The sequence below is a fragment of the Podarcis filfolensis genome (genome assembly GCF_964270895.1).
Source record: "Podarcis filfolensis genome assembly, chromosome: 2".
In the NCBI taxonomy this organism is placed as follows: Eukaryota; Metazoa; Chordata; class Lepidosauria; order Squamata; family Lacertidae; genus Podarcis; species Podarcis filfolensis.
The window spans coordinates 49,842,516-49,856,386 of NC_139605.1; the positions used below are offsets into that span (position 1 = coordinate 49,842,516).

Here is a 13,871-nt window from a genome sequence, read left to right on the forward strand (position 1 = left end):
AGACGTCTAGTTCTGGTCTATGTCAGTTTCACATGCATTCATTCATTCATTCATTCATTCATTCATTCTTAAGTCTCTACTGACCCATTTCCATAACAATCTATGATTTAAATATGTCACAAACATTCACATTATTTTTGCACACGTTTTATCCAAAAATGCATATTTTTGTATGCATTTTGATATCTTTTTTGCACTGACAAAATTTGCATCATGAAATTTACGACAGTATTAGTTCATAAAATGCTAACAAAGCCACCTCACTTAAAACACAGACCAAATGAAATCCTTGAACATCCCTAAGTGTAACAACTATATTATATATTCTTGGGACATATTATTTGAAAACAAACACAAGAAAAATCCCAACTGAGAAGCACTACCATTCTATTCATTTAGCTTAAATTGGTTCTTTTGTACACATCCCAATTGTGTAGAATTCCCAGTTAAGACAACAGTTCTGAGACTCCAACATTATGATCCACACTATTAAATATAAATATATGTAGTCAATCCTGGAAGCTATTCAACAGTATTTTTAAAAATAAATAAATAAATGCAATACAATATTTACAAAAGCAGCAAGATGGCATAAAGTGTTTATTTTCCCTACATTTGTTCTGTATGGAGTTTTTCTTTAAGGAATCTTGTGAGAAAGGACATGCGGAAAGTACACACCTTGGTCACACTTTGGGCCAGTATAGCCAGCGTAGCAGGTGCAGCTTCCATCTCCAGAAGGTCCATGGTTGCAGATCCCGTGTTGACACTCACATACTATGCGAGAGAAAATGATGATGAAGGAACATTGTCTGGAGAATATGGGGTAGGGGGTCCCAAAGCTATTACGTATATATAGTAGCTTTTGCACATAGGAAAATAGCTAAAAGTATATTTGTGTCCCATCCAGGGCATTACTAAGCAACCTGACAGAGAAGAGAAAGGAGGGATTTCCACACTCACTGAGTTTGTGGTTCCTGTCTCCCAAATCAACTAAGATGATCCTACCCAAAAATACTGCAGTCATTTCCTGTCCACATGGATCTCCTCTGCCTACCCCAGCAGTTATCCTACAGCTGAAAATGGGTCACTCATTACAGTTAAATAATTTCACTTTTAAGTCAAGAAGCTTACCAGATTGACAGTCAGGGCCAAAACGTGTTTCATCCAGGCAGTCTTGGCATGCATAGCCACTATACTTCTCCTAAATGAATTAAAAAGAACAACTTTTTACATTGGCACTTCCATGATCCTTACATTGCAACAGCCTTGCTTGACATCCAGATGTAAAAGTCACCTTGGACTTGTCACATACACAAAGGGAATGAGAGATTCTATCTATACATGTTGTCAATCACCTGTTTGCACACTTAGTGATTCCAAAATTGTGCCAATTAGTTTGTTTTTCTTGAGAAGAAGGTACTGTTATTAGTATAATTTTTCTTGTGTCTGACAAACATTTTATGAATGGGAAGTTAGCCCCAAGGGGCTGCCATGCCACTTGAAGCCAGTGACCTACACATTGGTTTGGCTTGGTTCTCTTAGTTTTTATCCTTTGTGTTGTTTTTATGACATGGATGGCTGACTCGAGCAATTATGGAAAGGCAGGATGAAAATGTTTTTGTTAAAGAAAATAAATAGAATAAATACAGGATGCACATGAGACAAAAAGGGGGGGCAAATCTATGAAAGTAACATTTCTCCTGAAGTAAGCAGAAACAGATAAAAGGAAGTGCATTTTTTTGTTTCCATACAAATAAGGAATAATTCAAATGACCCATTTTACGCTTGTATTCAGATTGAAGCTCATTATTTGGAAGTGCACAAATCTATCAAGGCCAACCTGGAAATTTTTGTTCACAGTAAGAACATAATACTTTGGCCACCTCATGAGAAGAGAAGACTCCCTGGAAAAGACCCTGATGTTGGGAAAGATTGAGGGCACAAGGAGAAGGGGACAACTGAGGACGAGATGGTTGGACAGTGTTTTCGAAGCTACAAACATGAGTTTGACCAAACTGCGGGAGGCAGTGGAAGACAGGAGTGCCTGGAGTGCTCTGGTCCATGGGGTCACGAAGAGTCGGACACGACTAAATGACTAAACAACAACAAGAACATAATAAGTTCTTGTTGAATCAGGCCAATGGCCCAGCTAGTCTAGCATCCTCTTCTCACAGTGGCCACCCAGATGCCTGTGGGAAACATGCAAGCAGGACCCAGTCACAAGAGCACTCTCCCTTCCTGTGGTTTCCAGCAACTGGGATTCAGAAGCATTGCTGCCTCCAGCTGCGGAATTTGGCAGCCATTGACAGTGTGCCTGATCAGAGAATAAGTTTGCCATACAGAAATGAAAACCATGATTTGAAGGGAATTCCAAATATACAGGGTGTGTATGTTGATTCGTAGCCATTTCTCTTAGGGCTGCAAACATTAAAATTAATACACGTGTGTGCCAGTGTGTGAAGATTAGGGTAGAGGGGAAATTCAATTAAGTTCACCTTTAAAGGCAAATCTATCAGAGTCACACTTTCTGAACCAATATGAGAATTGTTCAAAATCTGCACTTACCTAATTTTCGCAATGCAAAAATGCAGATATTAGGAGAAAGCATTCACATAAATGAATTTATTAATGACAATAACAAAAAAGGCATTGTGTTAGATAAAATTTCTTGCACAAATGTGTACATAAGTCAAAGCTGCGTACAAAAATATATTCATGAGGAGAAACAGTGGCGTAGCGTGGGGGGTGCAGGGGGGGCCGGCCGCACCGGGCGCAACATCTGGGGGTTAGGGTTAGGGGGCGCAAATCCACGGGTTAGGGGGCGCAAATTACTTGCCTTGCCCCGGGTGCTGACAACCCACGCTACGCCACTGAGGAGAAACTCACACTAAAAAGCTGAGGGATTACCATAAACATTTTTTTTTAAATCGCAGAAATGTGCAGAAATGTGGAGAACAGAATTCAAGACTGGGAAAATGATAAATTGAGGGAAATTGCTATCCTGAAATTAAGAGCCAGTATTTATCAAATATTGTTAAAATGCTATGTGACAAACAAGAGGCAAACCATCCCCCTTTGCCGATGAGGAAGCAGCAAATGACAATTCATTTCATTAGCAGTATCTGTGCTAGGGTGACATTTTCTTACTTAAAGAATGCACATACAATGCAGTAAGCAAACCTGAGAAGTTGTAGAATGGAATCACTGTTTTTAAAGGAAATTTTAAGAGAGACTATGCATATTTCAGGGGTTATTTCATTGTAATGAACGTTGCCATGCTTCAGTGGTTAGAAACAAGACTACGCTGATCATCTGCTCCAATTCTAATGACTTATCATGAACTGAACTGAACACAGTCATGATCTGAGCTTTCTGCATCACCAATATAGCCTAGACCATATGAAAGGAAGCAGATCCTCCCTAATTCAATGCTCATAATATATGCAAGAAAATGTGATATGTGGTCTGAAGCTCAGGGATGGGGGAACCTATAACCTTCCATATGTTGTTGAACTCTATGTCAAATCAGCCCCCAGCCAGCAGGCCAAACAGTAAGGGGTGACTGGAATAGAAGTCCACCAACATCTGGAGGGCCACATGTTCTTCATTCCTACTGTAGGTGTATTTAATCCAAATGGAGAAATAAATACTGTGCTACTGTTACATAAATGTGGTCTTTTTAAAGGGGGAAGTATAAATACCTAGAGACACACAGATTGTGAATGTGTGATAGTCCATTCTTTGAAACCTCATCTTAAAAAATAAAACCCTTCTGCCCAACAAAAATTATTTCCTCTGCATAAGAAACTTCCAATATATTTGAAATTTTCTCTCAATAGCATACAACAACCTATTAGATCTGGTTAGGTGCATTTTGAGCTCTTTTGTAGTACCCTTTTCAAAGCCTGCTTAAAATGTGAAGAATGCCTTACCAGTGAAAAAATCCACCGTTAATATACAGGCATTGCCTCAGCCAAAAGCAATGGGGTTTTTTTTTAGCTGAATAACAGGAAGGAAATCTCGGCGGGCTGGGGCAAGATTTTCAGTAAGAGACATTGTGGAGCGACTGAGCTCTAAAGGGATTCTGAGGATCTGACTGAGACATTATTTTCAAGAGAACCAGCTATATTGAAGTGGAATAAACACAAAACTTAAAAACCCCAGAAAGCCTGGCAAATTTAAGGAGGCCCTTGGTTCCCTAACCATATGACTGTGCTACTGCTACTTCTTACCTGCCCCTTACCTGCCCCATCTGAAGCCCTTGCTTATTAGCCTTTGTAGATGAAGATGCTTTCTTTGTAGTTGCCCTAGCTTTGTTCCTTTGCAATGTTTTTCACCTTGCAAACATCTTTTTCCAGAAGACCATCGTTCTCTGGTTTATCCTGACTGGATGTACAACCGTAGCCCCAGGAAATACGCAACAACCATTGCTAATTGCAAACAGCCCCGCTTTTACCTCACAGATGCAAGTTCCGTTCTGTGCTGAACCTTCCAAACAAGTCCCCCGACCACTGCATACGTTTCCAGATCCAACAGGGCATTCTGGAAAACAAAAACACAGTTGCAGACCAGTTTCAGTTACTAAAATCAGTGTTGGTTTCTCCTCACACCCACCCCTTTATTATCTAGAGTTGTCATATTTCAAAAAGTGAAAACCAGGTCACCCCCCAAAAAAGACCCCAAAGTTGTTGAGCTTTTATAAAAATGCCAAAAAACATGTTTTTTCGATTGACCATTCGGAGGTTTCAGAAATTCCCCCTGGGTGTCAATTCTGCCTTTGAAATCCCGGTAACATCCGGATGTATGGCAGCCCTATTATTTACATTATTATGGAGCCTATTACCAGTACTTATGGTATACTATGGCCCGCACCCCACTTCTATTAAAGCAACTGAGTTCTTAAGCTTATTCAAACAATGTAGGCCACGCTCTTCATAGTGAACTGGAATGGAGGGGAAGCCTCCACTCCTACAAGTACAAGGGTCTACCCAGGACCATTCTGGGCAGTGAGCAACTGTTCTTAAAGCTGTGTCTGGATAGGAGCGGAAAAGTAGGCCGCAGTGGAGCCTGAAGTGCAGCCCGCCCTGCTCTGTTCTGCCAACCTGGCAGGGCAGAAGGTCTGTCTGTCTGGCTCCCAGTTTTTGTAGTAGGTTGGACCAATCCACAGTTTTCAGTCTAACCACAGGGGCCAGTATTTTACACTCCTGTTCCCTTCTGTGTTTCAAGAGGGCTGCAAAGCTTGAGCATACAGAGCCAGGTGCCTGCCCTAACCATGTTTCAAGCTCCAGGATCCCTGACTGGAATCTAATGCACTTAATTTAAAGCCTTACCGTAGCAAGCAGGACCCCAAAAACCAGGACAGCAGCGTTTCTCCTCAAATTCCTGCTTACATATTTGAGCACAACCAGGGAGTAAAAGAGTAGTCTCGCCTAGCTTGAGTGTATACCTGAAAGAGCAACGACAGCAGTCTGGCAGAGGAGAAAACAAGGGGTGCACTCAAAAACACTACTGGAGCAGCATCTAAATTTGTCCCCTGCCCCTGATGAACCCAGACAGTCAGCATCAAATCTCCCCCTCCTATTTGCATATAGCTCAACCCTGCATTATGCTTCTTTGTCATACTAGAGCTTGAAAAAAATGTTGTGGATTGGCTCTTTCAGTGTCGGTGAGCAGAAAGCTTCAGGGGAACAGCAAGCAATGGTTCGACATCATGTTACCCTGAAAATAAAATAAAAAAGAAAGAAAGAAAGAAGCAGCAAAGGCCTCACCTGCAGTTCTTCTGCCCATCCTTTCCAAGTAATTTTGTCCACCTTTTTGGGCATGGCAGCCTGGAAACCACGGTACAAGAGGTACAAAGTGTATCGCGTGTATATGTAAACTTCTGGTCACATCGCTTAGACTTTAACTGGAAAGTGGGAAGAGCATTCACCATTATTCTTAAGCGTGTAACAGCACTGCAATATGGTAGCCATTAAATGAAACCGATTTTCAAGCACTGTCTTTCAGATTTCTCATCCCCAGTCTAGAAAATGAACCATTTATGAGGCACAATTTCCTCCCTTTTTTTGCACACGTGAACAGAAGCAGTTAGACAGATGCAGGCACACTTACCTATCTCTGCAACATTTCACAGAAAATAAAATGTGGTGGAACACACAGACTGCTTGTCCCTGCACTGTGACACTTTATATGGTGCTTGCTTGTCAATGTGATCAGGGAGCGGCTACTATATCTCTGTCCTGAGATCATTAAAAGTCCACTGACAATAGCAGGGCCCCCCGATTAGCCACATGCAGGTGCTTTCATTCAGCCTGCAATCCTATACAGTTATCACTTTTGTGTCAGTATTTCCAATGAGCTCAGTGGGGCCTACTTTGGAGCAGGCATGTACAGGTTTGCACCGACAGATAGCTACACTGCAGCTGGGAATGCTAACTATAAGCTGTCCAAGAGCAGGCAGCAGAGCTCCAGCGCAATTAAAACGCTTTGGGGTGGGGGTATTTGGAGTAGAGAAATCTGCTGAAGATGGAACGATGGTATTTATCCTTTTCCCTGCCTGATGTTTCTCCAATTTCAATTACCCCCCCCCACCCAAAGTGGCATTTAAAATTCAGGTTACCTCTTGCATAAAACTTTCAGACACCCGCCCACCTGTGCCAGCAGTTTTTCCTGTCCAGATTACCCACTCCCATGGCTGTACTTCTTTTAAGAAAAACATGCCAGGGGTCTCTCATACATGTTTGCCCATATAGCTTATTCCCAGGGGCTCTACTTCGTGACAAAATGTAACTGTGCTAAGGAACGTAATCCTTTAGCACATGCAAACCATCTTACTTGTTATGACCAAGCAGTTCAGTTTTCTATCTAGCTCAGCCATCTGTTTCCTACAGTGACCAGCCAGAATATTATACCTCACTTTTCAACAAGTGCAAAGTCCAGGCAAACCTTCATATTCTTTTTTTTTTTTTTGTACAATACACTGTAGATATGTGCAAGTGTACAATTCAAGTGAAATCAAAGGAAATATGTACGCCTAAGCAAAATACACATACCAGCCAGTGAGACCAAACTGCTCACCTTATTAAGTTTTCTGATTCTGGCAGTAGCCTATTTCAGAAATACACGATGTGTCATTGATTCATAACTTCGGGTAATACCTCAGCATTGGCTGATATAAACGGACTGCAATACCTCTTCACAATATTCACCAAAAGTCAATGACATGCCTATCTACCCCTCAGGAACTTAAAAACCAATATTCAGATTGCGAGAGAAGTCTCAGGACTGAATATTGTTATTTACAAAATCCCACAGATTGAAATGTTAGTGTACACAGGGAAGCCGCTTCTTTTGATTCACTGGAAATGGCTAGCCTTCTCTTTCTCTCATCGTTTGCTGATCCGTAGCACGGCAGCTTCAGTTCTTGAGGAGATTATTGTTCAGGGATATAGAGAGGATGGAGCTATTGATTCGTTATAATTATCAGCCACCTCATGTGGTGATTCTTTTTTATTTTTTGAATGAGCTTTGATTTATTTTGAGTTGCATGTATAAAATCAATTTCCAGAAGTGTGTGATATGAAAAAAATAAATGGAAGTTTATGAGGTTTTCATTTCACAATGGACAAGCTAAAGTCTATTCTGCGTACAGATAAGCATGCAAAGGTCCTTGATTAGTTTTTCATACTTACAGAAAAGACCAAATCATTATCAATTCTGATTCTTCTGTTCTATGTACTCAATTTATTTTTCTCTCCACTATTGGTGCTGAGGCAAATGCCTTCCTGAATATGTCTCTCACTCATATCTATGTGCCCCTCAATTGCATCCAGAATGTCCTTTCCATGAATCAATGGGCTCCTTGTGTTTGTGGAAGGGACTCCAACCTAACAGGGTCCTGCTAGAAGACGAGGTGCATTTGTGTAGACAGTTTCCATCAATTCCCCTTGCAAATCCCCATTCATGCCATCTCCCATATGGTTCCAGAGAGCTCCTCAACCATCTAGAGCAGCTTTTAGGAGGCCGCATGTAGGCATGGGGAGCAATCTGCAAAAATTGCCTTCTCCTCCCTTCCATCCCTGGGAGCATCCCATGAACTTAACCGTGCTCATGGCTAGTCTGGATCTAACCCTACTTATCAAACTATTTTTTCATACACAAGAATGCAGACACACACACACACTCAAGCAGTTGACACCAAGTTAAATAAATCTTAATCTACCATCTATCACGCTGTAATAAATTACATAGTCAGAAGTGCACATGCAAATTTAATATAGTTTTTAAGGAAAGCATTTACCGTCTTAGAAGAGGCATTCTCACCTGTGTGAGAAAGCAAGCACTGTCGCAGAGAAGACTGTTTCTATCTGTGGCTGTGATTAATACAAATTAAAAATAGCCAACTTAACCTGGGCCAGGCACTTTTTAAACTGAGTAATTGGCCACAGCCACAAAGCCTTATTACAGAGGTGATTTAATGGTTTCAAATATAAAACTTCACAGCAATATACTAGGCATGCTGTTGTCTATTTCACTGCAGGCTGATCCCAGGGAGTTCAACGGCGCTTGCTTCCAAGTACGTAAGTGCCTATATAATAGCACCTTCTAATACCCAAGGCTGCTGCAGCAGCAAACTTACCTGCTGGCTTTTCTCTTCAGCTGTAGAAATCAAGCATGCTGCATACAATAAAAAGAAGAAGCCAGAAGTTTTCATGGCCATGCCTTGATTGAAAAGACCCCAGTGCTTAAAGGGAGATGTGGAAGATGCTGTTTCTTCAAGATAACACCGCCTACTAAGAATCAGATCCAAGAAAACCAGAAGTTAAACGTAAACAGAGAAAAAGCTTTTGCATGCTGCGAGTCTCTTATTCCAAAGTATACAAAAGCAGCATTGCTTTGACTGAGCATGAATTGTCAGTCAGCAGATATTTTAAAGTGGGGAGAAAGCAGAGGTACAAAAATGATCCTGAGGGGGAAAAAGTTTGCTCAAAACAGAAACGTCTATGGATTTCCTCTCACATATCAGTTCAAAACAGAAGGAAGGAAATCCTTCGTTTTCAGCGGTATGGAAAGGAGTATGCTAATCATGTTCTTGTGAAGTAAAGCTGAAGGCTGAACTAGATTGGATCTTGATTCAGATGGGAAATTAATATAGTATGATCAAATTGTTTCAGGGTTTTTGTGTTTTTACTGCCATTTAATAGGCTTCCACTGTTCAAAAAGAAAGAAACTACATGCCATATTTGAGAAATATTGGGGGGGGTATTTTAAAAATGTGTGGGATCATCTTCACAAAAATCTTATTAAGATAGTTTCCCTCTAAAATGCCTCAACTATTTCTTAGACATGTTAGTGACAGCAAGATTAATCCCTATAGTGTTTTCCCCAAATATATGGAGTGATAAAATATATGTTATCTTGGGCCAGGTTTGAAATGGACCTTGCTGCCAAAGACACCACACATACAGGCTCCCCCCACATTCAACTTCCCTAATATATCTGAACCTCTTTTTAGTTGATTTCTACATAGAATATTCCTATCCCATCACAATTATAACATTGGAGAGAACAATTACAAAGCAAAATGGCTGGATTATGTTCTTAAATTATACAGTTAGAATGTACACCTCATGAACATAATGACCAGGGTCCAAAAAGCCTCACAGCTAGTTCTGAACACCCAAGGGGGCTACAGATGTGTTAACTGAACAGTAGTTCCTCTGTGAATGACTTTTAGAAGTAGTTTATGGAATACTGGGAGTCTACAAAAGAAAAGCAAATAGGTTTTTTAAATGTATTTAATTGGTTCCCCACCTTTTGTCCAGCATGGATCTCTAGGTATGGTACATGCCTAGAGTTCTCGAAAGATCTACCATTTGGGCACTGACCAGACTTGGACTAGTTTCCAAGCATCATCATGTACATTTCAACCATGCTCTGGGACCGCTAGTGTTAGATCATTAGTGGTACTCCTGGCCCTCCAGATAATGGAGTCCAACTCCCATTAACCCCAACCAGCATGGTCAATGGTCAGAGATGACTAAAGTTGGAAAACCAACATCTGAGAGGTCACAAGTTCCTTGCCACTGCTTTAGATTTCAGCCTTCATTTTATATGTTAGTATATTCACTTCAACAGCCTATTTAATACTTAATGCAATTCAACAGCATGGATGGAAACCTATGGCCCTCCACAACTTTCATCATCCCTGACCATGCTGGATGGGGCTGATGGAAGGAAGGAGATAACATCTGGATCACACATTCCCACCCCAGTTTCACATATACACAAACTTGCATAGGGCAGTACGTCAAGCGATAAAGCCATATTTGTTGTAGTGAATCTTCTAGTGTGATCCCTGAATTTAAATAATGTCCTTTAATATTTATGACAAATGGCAGTATCTTGTCATTCTTTGCACAGCAGAGCAGGGGGTTGACAGGAATGGATTGAGATATGCAGGAAATGCAACAGAGGAGAGAGTCAACTTTGCACACATAGCTGGAATGTTGTTTGATACTGCCGCCACCACCACAGTATTTCCACAGCCCAAGACAAGCCGCTGGTTCAATGTTAGTGGCTTGTCTCTTCAGCAGTGGTGGTGTAGAAACAGAAAGCAAAGCTCTGGCTTCAGGCACTGTTTATCCCCCTCTCTCTCTGTGTGTGTAGTTGTTGGATCTTGGTCCTCTCCCTCCTTCATACACAAAAGCACTTTCATTTTTCAAGTACTTGGAGAAAGCGCTGGGCTAGAAAACCATTATTTTGTGAAGCATTTGCAATCTCCAATTAGCTTTGGCAGTTTCCTGCAATTGAAACCTTGTGTTTATGTAGTCTTGACAAAAATTAAAGACTGCCAAGACTTAAGGTATACCATAAAACGTACATTATCCTGTGTGGGTTTTCTGAGGTCTACAAATTCCTAAGGTCAGCTGAGAAAGATTGTTAAAATCCCGTATTTTAAATTTGAGGAAACATTTCTATTCAGTTCATAATAGTCTGATTGCATAAGTTATCTGAGGCAGGGAGAGAGACAAGGATATAATTAAGAATAAACCAACTAAATTATAGCTCAGCTTCATTAGCGAAAAAGAGAACCTTGTGAGGAAGGTTATTGTGTGAACGACTGCATGTGACTTTGAGCTCTTGAGCCAGTAGAGTCAGAACTCATCTAGGACAGCAAACCTCTAAAAGGGTATGATTTGTGCTTGAGAGAGAAGTCCAGCTCTCCATTCTTTTAACCTATTACCAAGTGTTGTAGGGAGAAGTGATCCTTTCAAGTAGTTGAAAAGCACTGAAAGTACTAACACTATACAGTACTGGCAAGTGGCTTGGCATAACATGGACAGTATTCACTGATACCCTGTACTCCATTGTTCCCGAGTTCCAGTAAACTCATTCAGGGCCACCCAAAGGCTGCTCTTGTGGAACTAAAGATGTTGAATTCTGTCGTGGATATCATTCTATTCTCTGTGGGCCGAAGAGCTGCTAACCTCATCTGGAGATTTGTAATTACGGTATATAAAAGGAGGAATTCTATGATAACTTGCATCTGAGCTAGAAATACTTCATCCCCTAGAATTCAAGTGTGCTAGAAACAATTGGCCAGTTTCCTGCTATCTAGAGTGGAAGAGTTCCCCCCACTCCCAATTCTATTTAATTATATCATGGGAGATCCGAAATAATGTTAGCACAAGAACTTTTAGAGAACTGTCATTGCACAAGTGGTAGTGTGCAAGCTTAATTATCAGAGTATAATCATAACAGCAGTTGTGCCATGTGTTGCACAACCTTTCAGAATTGCAAGACACTTGTATTTAGCTGTTGCACTATCCTAAGAATGATGGCAGTGGAATGGCCGTTGTGCAAGGTCGCTACAACTGGGTATCAACTATTCTTTGTGTAAGCATTATTTCAAGATTTACTTTTGGAAAAGTTCTACATTCCTCTCCACACAAAATAAACGAGAGTTTAATGAACACTTAAGCAGGTAGTTGTCCCTAATGCTGCCCATTTCAACTATACAGAACTATCATTTCACTTGAGGAAACATTTCCCTTCTTTTATTTCCCATTATGAAATATGCTCCTATTAATGTTTGGCATAATTAGTATATCTGCCAGATTATGCAAGAGAAAAGTGGATACCAAAGGAATCATTCTGATCTTGAAAGAATGCAAATTGGCAAAGTCCAAGCATTTTGCAATGGGTTTTTATTGTGTATGCCAGATAGACAAAATAATCATATAGGCTCAGTCCCTTTTATGAAAGCTTCCCCTGGAAGGAACTGCCCATGACTTGGATTATTTGATATGATGGTCTCTTCAGAAATTTTCCTTTTCCTTTGAGGCTTCCTACACAGGGCTAAAGGCTTATTAGAAAGATAAATGCACAACTGACCTGCACTGTGAGCAAAATCAGGGAAAGTCAGAAACACAAATTTTGGTTTATTTGTATTGAGAAACTTGGCAACAGAAAAACACAGTGCTCTGAACTACAAGTATCCTTTGATTTGTTGGCAACAGGGCAATTATTGTCAATCCTGGCCAACCTTTGTCTGCATTAGTGAACTGAAATTGATAACTTTTCTCAACTGTTTAAAAGTGTCCATCGGATGTAACAGTAACTTTCAGTTATAGGTGAATTCTTCCATCATGTTCATGATTAGCAAACAAAATTAAATTTGACACATCATAAAAGAATGAAATGTAAAAATTATAAGGATTATTAAATAATTGTTAGCAGCATAGGCAATAAAATACATCTTGAACAAAGAACATTGCACTTTGACATAGCTCAAGCATTTTTAGTTACCATTATTTACATATCTTGTATAGAATAGCAAGACTGATATATATGTACAAAAACCACAGTGGAAAGATAACAGTCCTAATGAAAGTATGCCAAGTATTGACTCCTTTTGTTCCATACAGTTGCCTGGGATGCTTAATAAGGAATCTGAATGTGTACTGTTACATAAAAATATAGTTTAGAAAATTCCAGTTTTAATGTTTTAGCAGATTGGTTGTACTATTAAAACCTCTTCACTGCACAAGGAACTATAACAGCAACACACAGGAAACTTCAATGTAATATCATGTTGCTGTGAAGAGAGTGCCAATCCCTGCTTAATTCAATAAATGCTGTGCTTTACGTCATAGTCTTCGGCCTGAACTCTATCAGCTCTGCAGTAACTAAAATATTTGAAAAAAATAAAACTACCCAGTGAGCTCCAAAGGTAGCTCTCGACCACATAAGATCTCCCACTGCCTAGCAAGGAGAGATATTAGTTTCTCGCGGCTTTCTGGACTTGGGATGAAGACACACCACAGGACCTCTCGACTGCTGCTGCCTTCCTGGGTGACCTGCCTTTTAGGAAAACTGAGAACATTGTCAAAGTGATCAAGGGTCAGGTTCTGCATGAGATCTTGATTCTGAATGTCATCAAAAACAAACGTGAGCGCCTGCGGATAGGTCTGATATCCCATGAGCACTCTGTCTAAATCACGGATCCTTCTTCCATCTGCAAGTTGATACTTGTCTTTCTTTGGCGGTTCTTTAGCAAATTCAGGAAGTGGATAACTGATGTAATCCTCATTGAAAAGAAACATATCCGAGCTGGTTAAGATCAGCGTTTTAGGTTGAAGTGAGCTGTTGGATTGAGCAGTCCCTTCTGTAGCATTCACTTGAAATACTAGCACATAGAGAAGTATATTCAGAGACTGGAAGTTAATCACACAGTTCATCTTCTCTGCTACTAGAAAGGCAAGGTCCCCAATTTCTTCTTCATTGGGATATATGAACTTCACTCTACTAGAATGAATCAGTTCATAATTCTCCATTTTCCCTGTAAGCAGAAATACACAATTTATAGT

The 13,871-nt window shown here is 40.4% G+C and overlaps 2 protein-coding genes across 4 annotated transcripts in view; both read right to left on the reverse strand.

The window, feature by feature from the left end:
* The window catches only part of STAB1 (stabilin 1), a 98,084-nt gene extending 89,310 nt beyond the window's left edge, over window positions 1-8,774 (reverse strand). For 2 of the 3 annotated variants that reach the window (XR_014545437.1, XM_083603187.1), the window contains exons 1-6: window positions 8,639-8,774; window positions 5,769-5,905; window positions 5,331-5,446; window positions 4,457-4,542; window positions 1,132-1,201; window positions 679-774 (exon numbers count right to left, since the gene is read on the reverse strand). Coding sequence is in view for 1 of the 3 variants with exons in the window: in XM_083603187.1 (XP_083459313.1) it covers window positions 679-774; window positions 1,132-1,201; window positions 4,457-4,542; window positions 5,331-5,446; window positions 5,769-5,905; window positions 8,639-8,719 (586 nt within the window). In the remaining 2 variants the exon portion in view is untranslated. Of the gene's footprint in view, window positions 1-678; window positions 775-1,131; window positions 1,202-4,456; window positions 4,543-4,872; window positions 5,120-5,330; window positions 5,447-5,768; window positions 5,906-8,638 lie in introns of those variants that run through there. The other variant, XM_083603188.1, reaches the window with a different exon arrangement.
* Window positions 8,775-12,192: 3,418 nt separating this feature from the next.
* The window catches only part of NISCH (nischarin), a 39,393-nt gene continuing 37,714 nt past the window's right edge, over window positions 12,193-13,871 (reverse strand). Inside the window, exon 21 of the mRNA XM_083603250.1 lies at window positions 12,193-13,843. Within this exon, the coding sequence (XP_083459376.1) occupies window positions 13,215-13,843 (629 nt within the window). The 3' untranslated portion in view covers window positions 12,193-13,214. The remainder of the gene's footprint in view (window positions 13,844-13,871) is intronic.